Consider the following 19,348-nt stretch of genomic DNA (forward strand, 5'->3'; position numbering starts at 1 on the left):
TACATTCAACAAATGTCTCCATGCATTATTTAATACATGCAGTTCAAACTGTGTTCCATTTACAGAATTACTAATTTTCTCATTGATTTTGCTGTTACACGAAGCATAACCACGGTATCCAAGTATTTCATAAATGGTAATGAATTTATTTTCACAATATTCCTGTGTGATTAGAACTTTTACTCATTTAACAAAACGATTAAAAACAAATGAGTCCACTAGTTCCTGTGTCCAGGTTGTGATACTGAGAATGAAATTAATCTCATTCAGAATGCCTAAATCCTAAGCTGCTTGCAGTCTAAGTTAGGAAAAAAAGCAAAAAAAAATAAGAAAAAAAGTGCCTTCAGTAAGAAATTATTTGATAAATATACACATATTATTGCGAACTTTCAGTTATTCACAAGGCAATCTGGTTGATCTGCTTATGCCAGAAGTTTATGTGTCAGCTGATACCAATTCCACCTTAGTTTGGCTTCTTGGAGTACACAGAATTCCTTTGCATTTTTTCTGTACAAAGTCCAGCTCCCCCTGATTTCAGCTGAAGCTGCTGATGCTCAACACTTCTGCAAAAAGCAGCCATCTGTGTCTACCTCGACCTTCCAGAGTGAGGAACATCTCAATTCTACACCTGTGGAAAGTCTGGTTTTGTGAAATGACTAGATTTCTGTGACAAAAGCAAGAGCAAAACCAGTTAGCTACAGTAGCATTCACTTGTCTTATCCCGAGAGCATCCTTTTGCACCCATAGCCTTTGTCCAGAATTCTCCAGTTTATTGAAGAAATTATACAGGAATCCCGCAGACACACAGTCCCTGTGTCTTTCAATATGCAATTAATTCCCATAGGACTGCCCTGTCTGCACAGTGAATGTGATAGGGTTCATGAAGAATTCATACAACCTTGACTGTTCAGCACTTTACTCTGCAAACCCATCTTTCTTTTAACCCATGAATTGAGTTTTAATTAAAAAAAAAAAAAACAAACAAACAAAAAAAAAAAAAAAAAAAAAAAAACAAAACAAAACAAAAAAAAACAACAAAACAAAACAAAAAAATAAAACCAGAGTCTAGTTTTCCTCCTAGATTTCATTTAGAGCTGGACTGCAGAAGAAGCGAGGGTATCAATGGGAACACTTATATTCAAGAAGCCTGGGAAATGGGAATGTGTGAGCAGTGCAAGGGTCGAATTTTAAAATGACTCTTCACAGCCCTAGATGGAAAGTCTACAGAACCTAGCATGGGGCAAGGCCACCATCTGCAGAGCCACAGGCCCCTGCCACCTGAGTAATTGCTGGGAGCAGCTATTGCTATACAAACTTGCCCAGGGCTCAGATAAGACAAATGCTGTCCCTAGGAGTTTTACAAGTAATTTTCAGCACCAGAGCAGCACAGACTTTGCAGTTCTCTGCCTCTTCTGTTTTTACCACTTGAGCTTTGGTCTTTATCACCATTTGCTCCAGACCCTGTTCTGATGATTTTTCTGTTCCTTCCCTTCCCTAGAGAAGTCTCAAGTCAGCCTTTCTTGGATTTGCCATTAACACATTATAGATTGCTTGGTTTATCTTAGCACTGATATGTAAATCTCACCATATTGGATTATGTATGTATCCAAGGGAGAAGAGGACGCAGCGTAATATTTTCATTTATCTTTTTCTTATCAATAATGCTTTTTCAAGGAATTACTCTGCTCCTCCTTGACTTTTCATTCCTTCTCCTGTGTTGCCTTCTCCACTAGAGCTGCTGCACCTATTTATGAGACTGGCAGCTCCATAAATACATAATTCAGGTTTAGACAAACCTGGAAAAACCCCTAATCTTAATCGGTGACTGACCAGTACAAGTAAAGGAGCAGGATGAGGGCTGGCACAAGGAAAAGGGGTGCAGGAGATGGAGAATCATCCATATTATCAGGAAAAAAATATACCCAGAGACTGCATGAGATACTTGGGCATAAGATGAACTCATGGGCTTCATAGGCAAGAGTACAGCAATAGACACTATGCCCAAAGACCATCCCTAAAGACCTCCTTCAGTGGGACCTTTCAGGGAATCACAATTAGCACTGGAATTAGCACAGTCTCACAGCACCCCTTCAATCTGCAGCTCTCCACAGCGACCACCGGTGGGTGCTGACACAGCCAGGAAGTGTCTCAAATTAGCGCTATGAATCTGGGCAAGCTTGAGGGCCCAAAAAAGCCCACCACAACTGCATCTACTCAAGACCCATGAGGTCTAAGAAGCAGAGTTAGGGGACAAACTGGTTATCCTCTGGAGTAACCCGGGAGGTGCTGTCCTACTGACTGATGCTCAGAAGTACATTAGGAAATAATATAATGAAAATATGTAGTTAAACTCCAATCAGTACATAGATACGTGCAAAACTAAGAGATACAAATCACTTACATTTTTTTGTTTGTTGTGGTTGGATAACTGTGAAGAAGTCACTAGCAGTGTCCATGAGGAAAAGGAGTCCTTTTTTTAGTATAAATTCAACTAAGTAGGGCATCCAAGTGTGGAGACTGGGGAGAGAGTTTCAGCTGCAAAACACAAATACCCTGCTGTTGTCATGAGCAGAGCAGAGCTGGACTAAATTAAAATCGATGGATTTGGTACAGAAAACATACGAGGGGCAAGCCATTTATTTATTACATTACATGATTACTTTGTAATCTTCTGATATAAACCCAGGGTGTTTGTTTTGCTGTGCTTATTGTACCACAGGCTTATTGGCAGGGAAACTGAGACACAGAGACTGGCGGCATTTTCCAGCTCTGTCTCTCCAAATGCTCAGTTGTAACCTCAGTACAGCCGCCCCATGCCAGAAGCTGTTGTTCCTCAGGTCAGGCAAGGGGTGGAAAAGGAGAATTTGGGAGGCTCAGTGCTTCCATGCTGGAGGATTGCAGCAGCAGAACCGGAGGGACCAGGGGATGGCAGTGGGGACATGGTGCATCTGGGGCTGCATGGGGAGCTGTGGGGAGAAGGAGGTGAGAAGGATGGAGCTAATGAGGCACGAAGACTTCTGTAGTGGTTGTGCACATATCAGGAAAACAACAAAATAGAGGGGAAGACTTGAAAAATATAAAAAGGAGTTTTCAAGTGAAGCTGTTGCAGGACAAAGGGATGGAGAGGTGGCTGCAGCGTGATGCTGATAAAATATATGGTTTCACCCACGTCTTTCCTTTGCTCCACTTAGATAAACAATCAGTATTAGTTGGACTCTTTTTTTTTATAGTCTTCAGCCACATTCACCATTTAATACTAGCAAAGCCGCCCTCTTAGAGTGTCTTTTTTTACACTGGTACTTCAAGTTAAAAATCTATTTTAAATTATTGGATAGCAAGTAGCAACCTCCAGAGGGCTAAACTGATGCTGTTAACAGGTCCAAAATGCGATGCAGCATATGGAGCTGAATACCTCATGGTACAGATTTGCATGCAGGCGGTTTTAATTAGGATTTAGAATTCCTGGAGGAATGCAGCATTCTGGGCTAGTCTCAGTCTTGTCAATACATTGTGTTACTGTTCATGCAAAAGCCTGCAAATCCAATAGGTTCCTACTTGCTTTTAACTTTTGATGCTTATATGAACTGTTAGGCTTTCTTCCAATTGACAACAGATTTGAGTATAATCAGACCTGTTCATATGTACTTGCTATCAACCATTGCCACCTTTTTTTAATAATGTTGTACAAGGTCAGTTCAAAATAAAAATCATTTGAATTTATGACATTTCATTACTACCTATTATTTCCTGCGATTCTTCATAGCCATATGTGAGCATATGTTTTAACTTGATGGTTCTTGTGCCATCTTGTGAGCAAAAGGTGCAAGTACATCCAGATAATACAAGGAAGAGATACTTTGGCTAATGTCCATTTCATGTCTTCATCATGAAAAATAAAATTTAGAATTTCAAAAACAGATGAGGAGAATACTGAAAAGTGTATTTTTTTTCCACTAAATTGTACTTGCATTTTTTAAAAAACCTGAACATATATTCCCTAAAATGGGCAAACACCTGTTGTTTTCAGTAAACTCAGAAAGTAATACATACAGATTTATATATATATTTTTCCCCCTCTTAAGAAATCAGAAGTTCTTGTTGCACTGAATGGAAAAACTATGCAAGGTCTCAGTATTCATTGCTGATAGTGTCCTTCATGTGAAAAAATTTGGTTCTTACAGGAAACCTCTTGTCCTCTAAAAATCATTATGTGTTTCTCGGAGATATGAATTCACAATATGAATTACACAAAGTACTGCTAGCTATAATATTAACACGGTGATAAACCTAGTTCCTGACCTTAGAAAGTCTGCTATCTCCTGGAACCTTTAAGGGAAAGCAACAACAAAAACAACAAAACCATAAAAATAAATCATAATGACAGTAACCAACCTACAACCTTTTTTTTTAATAATAATTATTACTTTTACTATTAAAGTCAGTGTAGCTGCACTAGGGTTTGGGTTTAGAAGAAGAGACTGGAAAAATTTCCTGAGTTCTACCACTGCTTAATTAATTTATTATCTTTGTGACCTTGAGCAAGTTGTTATATTTCTGTGCCTAATTTTACCCACCTTTAGATGATGTACATTTTTTTCAACAGGATGTTATGAGGCTTGGCTACCACTTGTAAAGCTCTTTGGGCTTCTTGGATGAAGGTTATTGCTGTGATATCATGACAAGCTTGTTGGAAATCTACTTGATAAGCAAAAGAGCAAGTCATTCACAATAAGTATAATTATTCAATGATTTAAGTGCCTTAATCTACTTCCACAGTCTTGGCAAGCAGTTTGTGATTTCTTCCATTTTATATAATGAGAAGAGTATTTTTTTCTCTTTTTACTCTATAGATTGATTGCAAATATTCAGAATTCAAGCTGTGTTGCTCATTTGCAATCAGTTGAATGAGTAACATTATTTCTACTCATGATTGGATGAATGCCCAAGGACTTGTGTGTGCAAATTGTGAAGTTTGTTTTCTCAAGATACTTGTCTGTATGACATTGAAATTTGCTGCCTTTGGAGAGCAGTGCCAGCAAAATTCAACATACTGGAGACCACTGAAAAAAAGAGAAGCAAAGCGGCACTGTCATTTTTTAATGAGACTGTGCAAATTAAACTTTTGTCTAAATTGGCCAAGTCCATTATGTTTTTAGGTTTTCCTGTTGCTAAAACTGTGAAAAAATCCAGTGTGTTGGATGCTGGACTTAATATCATATAGAAGGAAGATGACGTTCAGCCTGTTCAAAGGTGGCTCCCATGTCGAGGTTGCAGCAGATGACCAGCATTGGTTAATCTGTGTGGGAGTTGCGAAGTAGCTCAGATCCCGAGTTCAGGGAAAAGGCAAATGAAGGAAAAGGAGCAGGCAGCATTGGGACCCAATTGCATGCCTTTTCTATCCCCAGATTGCAATGGAACAACTGGACCTGTAAGAGGTCGTTTTCTCTTGTGGCAAATTATCTGCAGAAATTCCTTTCCCTGTGGTCTTTAAGTGATGTGGGTTCTATGAAGACCACAGCTTCTAATATGCAGAATTCTGACCCCTCCTGAGGAATGTAAAAGAATAACACCATTTGAGACTTGAAACACTTTGCTCCCTCCTTTTGCAGACCCTCTCACTGCAAGCAGAACTAATGTGTGATGGATTGTAGTGGGGTCCAGTCAAAGAGGCATGTAGAGAAGAATGGGGCATGTGCTTTTGAATGGCAGCTCCAGTAGGACCACATTTAGCAGCTCAGGACACAGGTCAATTTGAGTCGATCTAAAATTAAATGTTTTGTTTGTATTTTCTGCAAAGCAAGGCGATGATAACTGGGAAAGAAAACAAAACAAAACAAAAATAAACAAATGAACATAGACCCCGAACAAAACAAAAAAACAAAAACAAGCAAGCAAACAAAACACAAAACCCAAACCAACAAACAAAAAAACAACCAAACAACCAAACAAAAACAAAAAAAAAATCAAACTGAGGGCTTTTGTAAAAGCCAGTTCTCTTTGGCCCAAAATCGAATGACAAATTCCCAACCATCTTGATTGAGTAACAGTCTGTCAAATGTAGGTTGTAAGAACATCTGTATTTCCATAGTAGTGCAGTAGTCTGGCTATTATAACTTGTATTATAGCTTCCCATTTATATTTTATTTAATTTTATTTTATTTGAAATGTAAGGCTTTTGACCATTACCTTCTGCTGGATTCATATCTTCAGCATTGTTTAGCTGACAAATCTTTGGCAAACACAGTCTTAGAAATGTCTTAGTACCATGTGACGACCAGTAATACTGGAATAATCTCACATTGTAGAGAGAATGATAGTTTATAAAAACACACATTCATATTAAAAATTCACAGCAGTGCACTTCACTTTCCCATTATAGGTAATTACAGAGGATTTTAAATATCTGATGCTAGTTGGCAGCATACAATACCCTGTCAGCAGCAGGCACTGATTTGTAATTTAATTATCATAAGACATCCACCTGTTCTTTTGTCAAATGAAAAGTAACATTTCCGTGTAATCATGCTTTTCCTTCCAGAAATTTGAATTAATCCTTAGAGAAAACCCTGGTTTCTAGGGAATGGGGTAATTTCAAAGACATTTGCAGGACCCCACCAAGACAGAGTGTTGGAGAGGAATGAGGCATTTCTGCAGGATAGTCTCAGTTCTGGTTTGGTATTTTTAGCCTTACCACTGGTTTTTTTGCTGTGTCAAGCTGTTTTGGCTCACAGCTGAAAGCATTTCAGTGAAGAGACGCTGTGGGAGGAAAGATGTATAAAAATCAATTAGTTTGGTGCTGAGAACATGAGGCAAACACATACCAGGACTGACCCAGAAATGATCTAAGCTTGCACTTTGTGAAGAATGAGAAGACACATGAGTTTATGGCACATGAACAGTGATATTATTGCATTTGTTAGGGCAATGTACAGTTATCAGATAAAATGATCAATTACAATTTTGAAGCATAGGTTTTAACAGGAAAGTCTACCACTGGACATTCACGGAAGTGTTCAGCTTTTTGGGAGCACGAGGTTCAGGGTGAACCACTTTCTTTTGATCCTTGGTTCTCATTTATGCAACAGCGACACTGCAGTGCCACGTTGGAGAAAGGACTTACTCATGGGCACCAAGAGATATTCTCTCCTTAATGCCACCTCACACTGCTTCTGGTAGTGTAAAGCTACATTAATATTCTGCCCAAAACTTCTTATGGCTTCTACCACTGCTGTCACTGGACATTTCTGGTTTTCCCATTTCCCAGGGAGATAGGATGATTCTGGTATTCTGTGGTTATTTCTGCTAATCACGTTGTAGCAAATGACTCACTTTAAAGAGGGCGTCTTTTAGTAGTCATCTTTTTTGAAAGAATACTCATTGGATTCAAAAAATAATTAATTGCTTGGGGCTTAAAGGTCTATGTGCCAAGCCCTTAATGTGACATTGGTTAGAGTACCATCTATTACACTGATGGCTTCTTGCCCAAATAATACTTGTCTGGTGCCAGCCATTTTATAGATTCATTAATTATCTGAAAAGTGAATATGTGAAGGGTCACAGGCATATTCCAGAAAAGAAGAGAATAAATCATGTCACATATGTATATTGAAAATAACTGGCAATTGCTGATGACAGTGTTAGGTTAACAGTGGGACTCAATGATCTTAAAGGTGTCTTCCAACCAAAATTATTTTTTGAGTCTATGATTCTATATGGCCTTCCAAATAAATATTAGTCTTTGATTTTGCTCATTCCAATTTTTTAGCATATTACTAACAGCTGAAAATGACATTTATGATGGCACTATCTGCCCCTCTGTCATTCTTAAAGATTTATGAACTCCATTTCTGACTCACACTTTCCTCTCCTCCTCCTGCTCCCTGATGTCTGTACAGTGTAAGTTTTGTGTATCAGTGTGATCTACTATATTTTCTCTATTTGATGAAGAGTTAAAAAAATAATGAGGTATTCTGTCCAGAACAGATTAGGAAATTTAAGAGTTATACAGTCCAATGTCTGATACTTTTCCTGTTATTCCATATTTACATTAGTACATGCACATTGCCTCCTCAAAGTTTATTTGTCCTTCCTTGCTATCTTTTTTTTTCTCCAGAAATATCGTTATCAAGATGAGGACGCTCCACATGATCATACTTTGCCTCGATTAACCCACGAAGTGAGAGGCCCTGAGCTTGTTCATGTGTCAGAGAAGAACTTGTCTCAAATAGAGAATGTCCATGGATATGTCTTACAGTCGCACATTTCTCCTCTGAAGGTAGGATTGATATTCACTGTAGCTTTGGTCCTCAAATACGAGAAAAGATGTAGCATGAAACGCTTGGGAAACTTATTTTGTTGTACAAACAGGCAAGCTCTTTTTGAGAGAAGTTTGATTGTCCTGTGATTGATTGACCTGTGATGGGTTTTTAAGGCTCACTGCAGTGTAACAGGTGATGGTTTCATTGGCAGAGCTTTGTGTTGAGATGTGACCTTTTTACTTGAGTCAGATCTTTGTTTGAGCAAAAATGATTCCTGGCAATTAAGCTGTTTTTTTTGGTGCACATTAAGAAAGCAATAATGCAGGTTCTTGGCCTCAATATCATGGTGGTTTTGGAATGGCAAACTTCCCTTCCTGATTGTCCCTGTTCAGAAACTGAAGTATTACTGTAAATGTAACCATCTGATGGAGTTCTGGTTTTTGCATCTCTCAAAAAGCTACATCAAACTCATAAGTTATGCCTGAAAAATAAGCTCATTTGCCACTATTCAGAACCTTGCTACTCAAGAACTTGCTGCTTTCTGTGGATTTTGTTGCAATTCAGAGTGAAGTAGAAACGTTTTACTGTTAACTAATGCAACTGTTCATAAAATATAGAAGGTTTTCTGTGTGTGTGTCTGATGTCCTCTGATATATTAGGCTGGGCAAAAAGTGCTTATCTTCATGGTGCACCTGTATGTTAACCAAAAATAAATCAATTACATTTGTTCTTCAATAAGCCTGCAATAGTTTGAAGATGTTCCTAAAGCTTCTCTAATGAAAGGAGCATGGATGGAGTGATAAGCATAATGGTTTTGTTATTTTTATTTTCTACTAGTCCTGGGAAGGGGAAAAAAGAAGAATATTTTTTACTAGAGGTGATGATGTTCTGGACAATGGTTTTATTCAGGCAATTAACTAAGCAGCAAACAAGGCAGATGGGCTTTGACCTTTCTGGTGCTCCAAGCTTGTGAAACGGGCATTGCTTGCCTAGCGGAGTGATTACAGTCTGTTTACAAGTGAAAGGAAATGTTTAGTATTAAAGATTGATGTGAATGTGGCTGCTGTTCATTAATCCTTCATGGAATAGCCATGTGAATGAATCTTTGTCCTCTGCTCTTGTTGCTTCGGTGTGTAGTTTGTGTGCATTTGTCTTATGTTTCAGCAGCTCTCCAGGTTGCTTACCTAACATCTACTGCAGAAGCCAACAGTATCAAGCAGTGATATATCTTCTTACGCTGTAGTAGATCAACTTAGTTGTTTGGAGGAGTTTACTTTCATGTGGCCTCTGTGTAACCTCAGGGAACAAACACAGACAAAGCAATTTCTTGCCTTTAAGGGAAATGTTCCCACTCCTGTAGGGCTCCTGGTGGATTAGGATGTTAGTGGTGCTTCTTATTCATTCAAGTCAAAAATAGATATTTTGCTTCACAGATGGAGACTTTCAAGTAAGGCTGCATGATCCAAGCTGAAAATGTAGCAATGATGATGAAAAGCTTATTGTGAAGTGAGGTGAAGGGCTTCCCCAGACGTCTAGAGTTGCCTTAAAAAAGTTCCCAGTCTAATTTGCTCTTGTGACAGGAGAGAGTTGTTTTCCGTTGCTGTTTTCTGAACTGATGGCAGGAGAGGAGCTGTATAGTATTCCCACTTGGAAATGTCTTCTGCAAGTTCTTTCCTTAGCCTGAGGATTTCTGTCTTTGACTCTGTTCCTTTCCCTTATTTCCTTCAGATTCACAGTGTCTCATGCCTGCCACATAATCTAGGTTTAGTAATTTGTCTCTTCAAATAGCTTTGAAGTTCCTACTTGCTTTCCTCTGTAGTCTATGTCCTGTCTTTCAACCTTCAGTAGAGATTTAGCTCAGGAGGATGGAGTAAACCTTCTCCTAAAGCTCATAGCACTGTAGTACCTTCCTATCTGAAATACCTGCTTTAAATTCACTTTAGTCTCTGGAAATTGACTGAAATCCCTATTCAGAAGCTTTTTGTCACAGTGATTTCCACATAGTTGAAAAATAGCATTCCAAACACTTCAAAATAAAATCAGAATTGGCTGTTGTCTTGAATTATAGACTTTCCATCGCATAGTCTGATATTAAGTATTCCACTCCTTTCTCAGCACTATTCTGTAAACATGGTTGCACTGAATAATGGTGAAGTGTGAGGCGTACTGCCTCTCAACCATAGTGTGCCTTTCTAGGGAAATGTAAAATACTGGTTTTCAAAGGTTTGCTAGATAAGTGTGCCTGCAGTTTCAATATTTTGTTGCCTTGCGTGAGAGACAGAACTGCTGGAATCCTGCTCTGAGGATATATAACAAATGCTGGGGTCCAAGTACAGCCTGTAAACTCTAGTCTTAGGAGTGAGAAGATATTGGAGATTGCAGTGGGTTAAAGTGGTCAAGAAACTCCACCAAGAGCCATTTCTACTGGAAAGGTTGACTCGTCCTGCCCCAGTTTTCTGAGTACAGGTCAGAGCATTTGGTGCAGGGGGAAAATGTGTGTAAATGAAAGCCACGAGTCTGCTTGTTCCAGGAGATGGATCACATCATCTCCTGTGTGTCACTAGGACTGTCTGTCTAACCAGCCACGCAGCCGGCAAGCGCATTGTGTGAGCAGGGGGTAGATGTATGACTGAGTGGGGTTAAGTCATGGCCTGACTGCATTTCACTGTCTGGATGTCACTGTGGGCTCTGCAGCATCAGAGTGCACCCTCCTAAAACTTTTCAGGCAGTCCTTTGTGTTTAGTGGCTTCAAAATGCGCCAACAACAGGATGATTTGCTCAAAATATTTGTGTTTGAAATAGTAGCATAAAATAAAAATATTTGAACATAAAATTAATCTAGTTAAGATGCTTTGGAACTGAAGTGTTTTCCCAAGGCCAGGCCACATATCCATCTTAATCACATCACTTTTCCCAAGCGACTTGTGTTTGGCAGAGGAAAGAGTTGCTTGTTTCCATATGTTTGTATTCATTTGGAAAGAAATCTGCAAAGGACATGCAATCAGAGCCCCCTTCAGGGGGCTTGTTCCAGCTCCCATAACTGACGGGTGCCCCCAGCCACCTGTTTGCTACCATAGAATCATTGAATCATAGAATAGTTTGGGTTGGAAGGGAACTTCAAAGCTCACCCAGTGCCACCCCTGCCATGAGCAGGGACATCTTCACCCGGATCAGGTTGCTCAGAGCCCCATCCAGCCTGGCCTGGGATGTCTCCAGGGATGGTTCATCCACCACCTCTCTGGCCAACCTGGAACAGGGTCTCACCACCTTCATTGTAAAATATTTCTCCCTCATGTCCAGCCCTCTTTTAGTTTAAAACTATTACCCATTATCCTGTCACAACAGGCTCTGCTAAAAAGTCTGTCCCCATCTTTCTTACAGGCCCCTTTTAAGTACTGAAAGGTCACAATAAGGTCTCCCTGGAGCCTTCTCTTCTCCAGGGTACCCTCACCCTGCATGTGTTGCTTAGTTTCCAGAGAACATCTCAGTGTGCATCTATCAGCCACTTTAACAGCTTGAGCACAGACTTTCATCATGACAGCTACAAGTTTTGCAGCTGACTGATTTTCAGGCAGAGAAACCACAGCCTTGTCTATACCCATGTGTACATCTCCAAGTAAAACATTCCAGGGATTCTTGGAAAACTTTCTAATCCCCAGAATGGAAGGATCTAGAACATGTTTTTGAAGATGTGTAGTTCAAAATGCCTGATGTGGTACTGTGTCGCATAAGGCAGACGCATCTTAAATTTGGCATCATGTTCCTGTGTACATATTGTTAAAGAACTTGGCTGTAATTTCAACTTCCAGATTATGTGGTTTGATGCAGCCTAGAAATATCCTAGTGGAGTTTTATCATTATTGGTTACTTTTTGTTTATGACCTTAACACTAGTTTTGTGTGCTGAATAAGGTTCTCTTATCTTTCAAGTACTTAAAACATAGGGTTCATTAGCCAGATTACTTCCTTTCAGAAGATAATAATGAGCAAGCGCAGTTCTGTTCAAAAGTGGAGCCTCTTTTGATTGTATTTTTACTTTTTAAACTTCAGATTTCTTGCATGAACTTTGCTCTTCTACCACTTTTCTTCCCCTAGCATTTTTCATTCCCTCAACTTAGTTGTAGAAAATGCTTGATTTTAGAAAGCTGCAAACTTCTCTTAAAGATTGATCTACTTAGTAATGTGGAGAAAATAAAATTTACAACAGCCTCATCAACTTTTAATGTCAAACACAAAAGTTTTAAAGGAAGTTTTCAGTTACATGGCTGTATTAACATTTGGGAATATAATAACATTTAGGAAAATGCTAAAATTTGATAATTTTTGTAGGAGTTGCCACATTAAGGTTGTAAATGTTCTTTTCAACTTATGGAGGTGATGAAATTGTGTTTTATTGATCTGTTATAGGAAACAGTATGTAATGTAACGAAAAAAATAGTTTAAAATCAGTTTCTTGCACATTCCGTCATTTGACACTAGATGGTGCAGTAAGCTCGGAATTCTTTGATCTGCGCCTTTAACGCTTCAGTGACATGGTGTGGAGTTTTTCTGTACATGGCTTAGAATGTGCTACTTCAGTAAAAATACCTTGCTAGAAATTAGATGCCCTCTGAATCCCTCGTCTGTTGGGAAATCTGAATAGAACACAACTGTGCCCGAAATTCAGACATACAAGTTCTGTTTCTAAATTAAATATGATTCTCTTTCCCTTCCTCGTTGGTATAGAGCTAATCAGCGTTCGTAAAATGAACAATAACTCTGGCTTCTAAATGAACCTTATTAGTATTATTGTGATGTTAGATTTCTTTTTGGTTTAAGTATATGCCACTTTATCTAAAAAAGCTTAAAAGCAAAAATCCATGTAAGGATCTTGTATCTCCTTGGTCCCTGAACATTTTCAACTTCAGGCTATTCCAACTACTACCTCCATTTCCTAATCTAATGCAAGGTTTGAGTGTAAGCATCAATGGCAGTTTTGCAAAAACAAGTAGCCAAGTAAATTACTGTTATTATCTTAGCCTAAGATATTTTTAAACAAGCAAGTTTTGTAACCTCTTCAGTTGTCTCCTCTTTGATGGCTTTGCTTTCTAGAAGGGAAAGAGTCACCCTGCATAGTCTTCCTTTTCTTTCTGTCCCAGGGCATTGTCCTGCAGCCCAGCAGAGCTGCTGCCCGCTTAGAGAAAGTCAGGATTGATGGAATGGCTTTCCAGTGGAGGAAAAATAAACATCTCCACATGGAGCAAATGGGAAATTCATTTGCTTAGCGGTCTCCAAAATTAAGGTTCTACGTGAACTGACATTTCTGCAAATTGCTTTACAGAAGGAGATCTGCTTCTCCCACTACCACGGCACATGAGTTGCATTTGTTAGTCTTTCCCTGATGGTGGGAAATGCCCCTATCTCACCCATTTCTTGAGGTTCGTTTTATCTAGTGGGGAAAATATGTTTTCTCTGTGCTCTAAGCCAGAGCTCTCTATCTGCTAACTCCTATCTTCTGATGAGTGTGTAAAGAGTCTTTTGCACTCCTATAATTATTATTTTTATCCACCTGGCTGCAGGAAGATCATTCCTGGGAAAGCTCCTGGAACCTGGCACACTCTCTTTTCAGTCTTTAATGAAGCCTTTAATGTCCAAGTGTGGGTCAGACCTCACTACAGTGGTTCCCGTGCTTCTCTGACAAATTATTAAGAGCAAAGATGGGGAAAGAGGATCTGAGGATGAGCCTGGATGACTAACTAATCTGTAGAAAATGCTTTAGCCTGAACTTCCTGGAAACTGTCATAAAGAATAGTTTTTGTGACTAAAAATGTAGATTAGGTAAGAGCTGTTTATTTTATGAATTAACACTGACTTCAATAAAATTTGGGTTCTAAAGACAATTTGGAAAAATAAAGCCAAAATGTTCTGTACAGATTTTTGTTTTCCAGGTGCAACATGTCCGTTTCACTATTCAAAAAGTTTTGGGACAATTTTTTTACCATTGAATCCTGTATATAATTTAAAGTCATCCACTGTCGCAAGTGCTGTGGACATAGCGAACTCCAAGACTCATGATGTTGCAATGGGTCACATGAGCTGTACATTCACTCTGCTGCACAGAGCTGCAAAGCAACATTAGAAAATACACTCACTTGTGCAGCTGTTTTAAGTGAGCAATGGCAGGAAATTCCTCTGATCATGTAATTGTAGCTAGCAGAGAATCAAGTTTACACAGGAAAAGCTTGTTGCTTCAGCTTTTAGCATTACCATGCCCAGTACTCCTGTGTTCTTATATTTCCTAGTGCTTTTGGAGGGATCATCTAACTGTGATAAGAAACCCAGCGTTTGGTTTGGTTTGGTTTGGTTTGGTTTGGTTTGGCTGTTTGGTTTGGGTTGGGTTGGGTTGGATTGGGTTGGGTTGGGTTGGGTTGGATTGGGTTGGGTTGGGTTGGGTTGGATTGGGTTGGGTTGGGTTGGGTTGGATTGGGTTGGGTTGGGTTAGGTTGGGTTGTCTTGTCTTGTTTTGTTTTGTTTTGTTTTGTTCTGTTCTGTTCTGCTTTGCTTTGCTTTGCTTTGCTTTGCTTTGCTTTGCTTTGCTTTGCTTTGCTTTGTTTTGGTTTGGTTTTTCCAGAGCTGCTAAACATCCTTAATTCCTATTACTGGTGAAGAATATCATGTTACAGGTGAAGTTCAAATAGGGAAGAGAACAAGATAAGGCTGAATTTGTTTTAATTTCTGTTGTCCAGGTGTGACGAACATTTGAGACTGTGCCATAGCACAGGCTGTTCTTCCAGATCAAGATGCTGCATTTCAGAGGCTCTTAAAGAGCCGTGGAGGCCTGTGAGAGGCTGATGATGTCATCTGTCAGCACCAGAAGTCTGAAGTTTTCTCTTGTAGTTACAAAATTAATTGGGGTTATATAGAGGACGTGTTAATGTACCCATAGGTATATTAGCAAGCCATCTAAAAGTTAAACTTGCATCGTTTTCTTTGCTTACACTGACTAGATTCCATAAGTATAGCTAATCTGCATGATCCATTTTTTAGCCCCAGGGTAGCTCAGCCCAGCAGCAATGATCTTATTATAATACTTTTGATCTCTGCCCTGGTAGCTTCCTCACTTTCATGGTTTTTTGTTATTGTTGTTTTCATTTTGGGGTTTTTTGTCTTTTTTTTTTCCCACCTCTCCTTTTCGATATGCAGTTATTGGCCAAGCCCCACACTGCAGTCTGTATCTGTTAGCAAATTCCGCTGAATATTCAGCAGATTGCTTAATTAAGATACAACGCTTGTTACATGTTTAATCATGTGCTGCTTTGCTCTTATCTCTTACTCTAGCAACAGATAAGCATGTATCACAGATCTGTATCGGCCATCTCTGTTTTTTAATACAAAAATGCAATCAGGTTAAAAAGAGACCAAGGAAACACACAAATGTGCCTGCGGCTTGTTGTTACTTCTAGAGAAGTGTCAAAAGTAGCTCTGAATTTTTACTTCATTTCATTATGTTTCAGGGTGAAATACGCAGCTTATGAATTAGTATTCTGAAGAATATTTTGTATCTCAGTTTCATGTGGGAAGGAATGTCTTTCATTTTTTGCAGACCTTGTCATGAAGAAAGTCCTAAAATGGTGTAAAATTCAAAAGTTGCAATGAAGAATAGTTACTAATGAATAATAGTTTATGATTTTTTTGTCATCATAGCTAACTGTTGTTTTGTGTGCTTGACTTCTATGCCTTGGATTTCTGATGGATGTTTTCCACATGATTTATGTTGTTGCAGACAGTACCTTGTTATCCTTCTAGCTTCTGACAGAATTAAAAAGAAACTAAATAAAATTGCTTCTGTCAGTGGGTGATTTAATTGGAGAAATCTCCACAATTTAAGGTGAACCTCAGACATTGCAATCTTTTCTTTTTTGGCAAAATAGAATTATGGCCTCTGATGGACACAAGCAAAGCAAATTCTGACAGTATCTACCAGCCCATTATATGTTGTTAGATTTGCCTGAAGAATAAAAAAAGGAATTTTCAAAGGAATTTGAAGATATTTTCAGGCTATGGACTCTGTTTATTTTATATGGGCCTCCTAGGTATTGAAGGTCTTTTCAAGTGTTAATCTGAATTGCAGTTTGAGAGTTTCTCTGTTCTTCTTCTACTGGGTGCTTCATCCATTAGGATTAATTAGCTGTTTTATCTTTTATTATTTTCAGGTAATAGATTTCTCCTGAAGGATAATCTTGTTCCTGACACTTATTTTTTGAAAAAGTATGATATATTGCAAGTATTTCTCAACATGTCACTCACCTATAGTCCGGAAAATTAGAGATTCTAGAAATCCTTTTTTTCTCCTTGTTTTTCTGCAATGTTTTGCATGGTACTAGTTACTCTTTGCTTCCCTATAATTCATTGAGCTGTTTTTAACTTGATGTACTGGCTATATGAAATAGTTATAGAATATAAAATAAACAGAGAGAGACATACTATTATGAAGGTTTTTTCCCAGCTGAAGTAGATGAAATATATTCAATAAATCCATGGGAATCAGTACTAGATGCTTACAGACATAAGATTTGTGTGTTCTCTCAATTCCTTTCTTCGAGTCTAGGAGTACAAGAATATCAGTATATTTGTAAAGTATCTATAATGATGTTTGCCACCTTTCCAAAGTGTTTTGTGACCTACTGATGAAAAGCGCAATAAAGCATCTTGGTGGTATTAGTCAGACCATAACAGGAGGGATTTTTCTCAGAGATGTCAGACAGGTTTAACACCAGTTTTTCCCTGAGCTCAGTAGCTGAAATGCCCTCTTGTCAGACTTCAGCTACTCCTGACACTTGGGAATGTACTCTACATTTTAAATGAAGCATTAAACTGCCGCAATATCTTTCCACTGAGGAATATCTTGATAATTCACTCACTCAACAGAAAATATATGGATTTATACATCCAGCAATGTGACACATGAAAAATACTCTGGATTTTGTCAGTATCAGGTGTAAAACGAAATACAAAACAGAATTCTGCAGCTCTAGAAGCTCTAGAAGAGGACAGAGTGAAGAGGACAGAATCTGTTTAGTCAGAATTTACAGAAGAATATCTTGGCAGCCTGACTAAGAAGCACTTAAGCTAATACACATTTTATTTTCAAGTGCTTTCTTTTTAAAATCCTGTTTCTCATGGCTCTTCTTTCATCTTGCTGCAATGTAGTTCTGTGGACTGTGGAGCTGTAGAAACAAACAAACAAACAAACAAAAACAGAAAAACAAAAACCAGAATTTTGGCACTTAAAAGAAAAGAAAAAGGAATATTTATGAACTTACTATTATTTTCCATGTCTTTTCAAGATTCTAGCCTAAATAAGCATTTTAGATATTATTATGGTGTTACATCTTGGTATCAATAGCTAATTGAGCCTTCTCAGAAAGACTTCTAAATGAAAAACTGTTTAGGAAGTTTCTTCACCCTAGGTATCCTGAAGCAGTATCAGGCAAGCATTCCAGAAATTACTCTAAAATAAGTATTTTATTTTGCAAGGTACAGCACAGATAGCAGGTTCCTATGGAAGAGGGACCTCAAGCAAAGAAAACCCCGGGTAATCATACCGTTACAATATAAGGTTCCCACCCCTCGTATGCCACTTTGGACCAATTTTAAAATTAAGAATCTAAGGTTCTTCATTGGATTCCTTTATTTTCGTCAGGTGGGCCATTTCTTATCTCTGCATGCACCAAACAAGGTGCTGTGTGTTAGCTGCTATTTGGCATCTACAGCTCAGAAGAAAAATAAGTCCTTAGCAGTAGCTAAAACATTCATAAGTTCTCACATTCTGCTGTTTTTTGACTTCTTTAGACATGCTGTTCCCTTCCTTAACTTATCTTTAGGTATACAGCTCCAGTTGATGATCAACAGCTCCATTGTCTTCTAGCTTGAACCAATGCTGGGCCCTTCTAGGCAGAAAGCTCATAAGTTCACAGCTTGCAGCCTAAGTAAAGTTACTTAAGCCGAGTTATGCCAAACAAGTTCTACATAAGCGGTTTCTAAGCAAGTTTTGTAAGAAGTGGTATGCCAAATAGCTTAATAAGCTAAGGTAGTCTGTATTTCCTAACAAAAGTGCTTTTTGTCATTTGGTACCTTTCAATACATCTGTTTCAGGAGATCATGTTACTTTCTTTCTAATAATCTTTTACAGATAATATTGCTGCTTAAGCTGATGCAATTGGGGAAAATGTCAAAAAATAGTCAGCAAGCTTGATGACTCAGGTGAATTTTTAAGATCTACAGTGTTTACTAATGTGATTTCCCACATTGCTATATTTTCTGTTCCCGTGCTATTGTTTTCGTTCTCCATAGTTAATCAGTATATGTTTTTCCAAATTCTGTATTGCCTTCAAGATCTATTCCTGTATTTCTCCTTCAGGTGCTCCTTCCTTACTTATCTTATATTATATCCATTCCTACACCTGCACACGGATTTTGTTAATACTGTGAGCCATCCACAAAGTACAAGTTTGTACCCAGTAGCTGTTAACATGCATCAATTGATACCTTTGTTGTTGAATACATCTGCACTCTTGTTGACCATTTTGTTTTTTGGGGAGGAGACTCAGTGTCTCCCCTTTGTCATACACGGCCCTTATGCACAGTTTGTGTTGATTCATCTTACAGCTGGAAGGTGGGTTTTCTTCCCCACAATCAAAAACAATGTGAAATACAGTTGAATGTTATCCAGCCCAGTGGATCAGAGTTGCCCACTGAAATGGCAGCGCTCTGGGCAGCTTTTAATTCTACTCAGACTTACAGAAACTCTTCTCCGCAGCAGATGCAATTGATTTTTTCAACCAACAGACTCAAGAACACCAAATTGCATCTGTTATCTTCCAAATGTGATCAGAACCTGCCTTTTACATACATAAGAGCTAGAAGTTAACTTTTCACGTTGAAGTGTGTTATGCAGAAAGTGATCTCATTCTCAAAGAAAATATGCATAGTTGGTTGTTTCAAAGCCTCCCTTCCTCTACAGTTATAATAAGTATCTGCCTGGATTGCTGCATTGGATTTAATCAGCCCTTAGTGGGTGAAGTTTTTGCTTCCAAATAAAAAAAATCATTA

The 19,348-nt window shown here is 38.5% G+C and overlaps 1 protein-coding gene across 23 annotated transcripts in view; it reads left to right on the forward strand.

The window, feature by feature from the left end:
* DLG2 (discs large MAGUK scaffold protein 2) overlaps positions 1 to 19,348 on the forward strand; it is a 1,055,145-nt gene that overhangs the window by 477,504 nt on the left and 558,293 nt on the right. For all 23 annotated transcript variants that reach the window (XM_065049757.1, XM_065049758.1, XM_065049759.1 and 20 more), the window contains one exon: positions 8,114 to 8,275. In XM_065049757.1, coding sequence (XP_064905829.1) covers positions 8,114 to 8,275 — 162 coding nt within the window. The remainder of the gene's footprint in view (positions 1 to 8,113; positions 8,276 to 19,348) is intronic.

This window comes from Columba livia, chromosome 1 (genome assembly GCF_036013475.1).
Source record: "Columba livia isolate bColLiv1 breed racing homer chromosome 1, bColLiv1.pat.W.v2, whole genome shotgun sequence".
NCBI classification, from domain to species: domain Eukaryota; kingdom Metazoa; phylum Chordata; class Aves; order Columbiformes; family Columbidae; genus Columba; species Columba livia.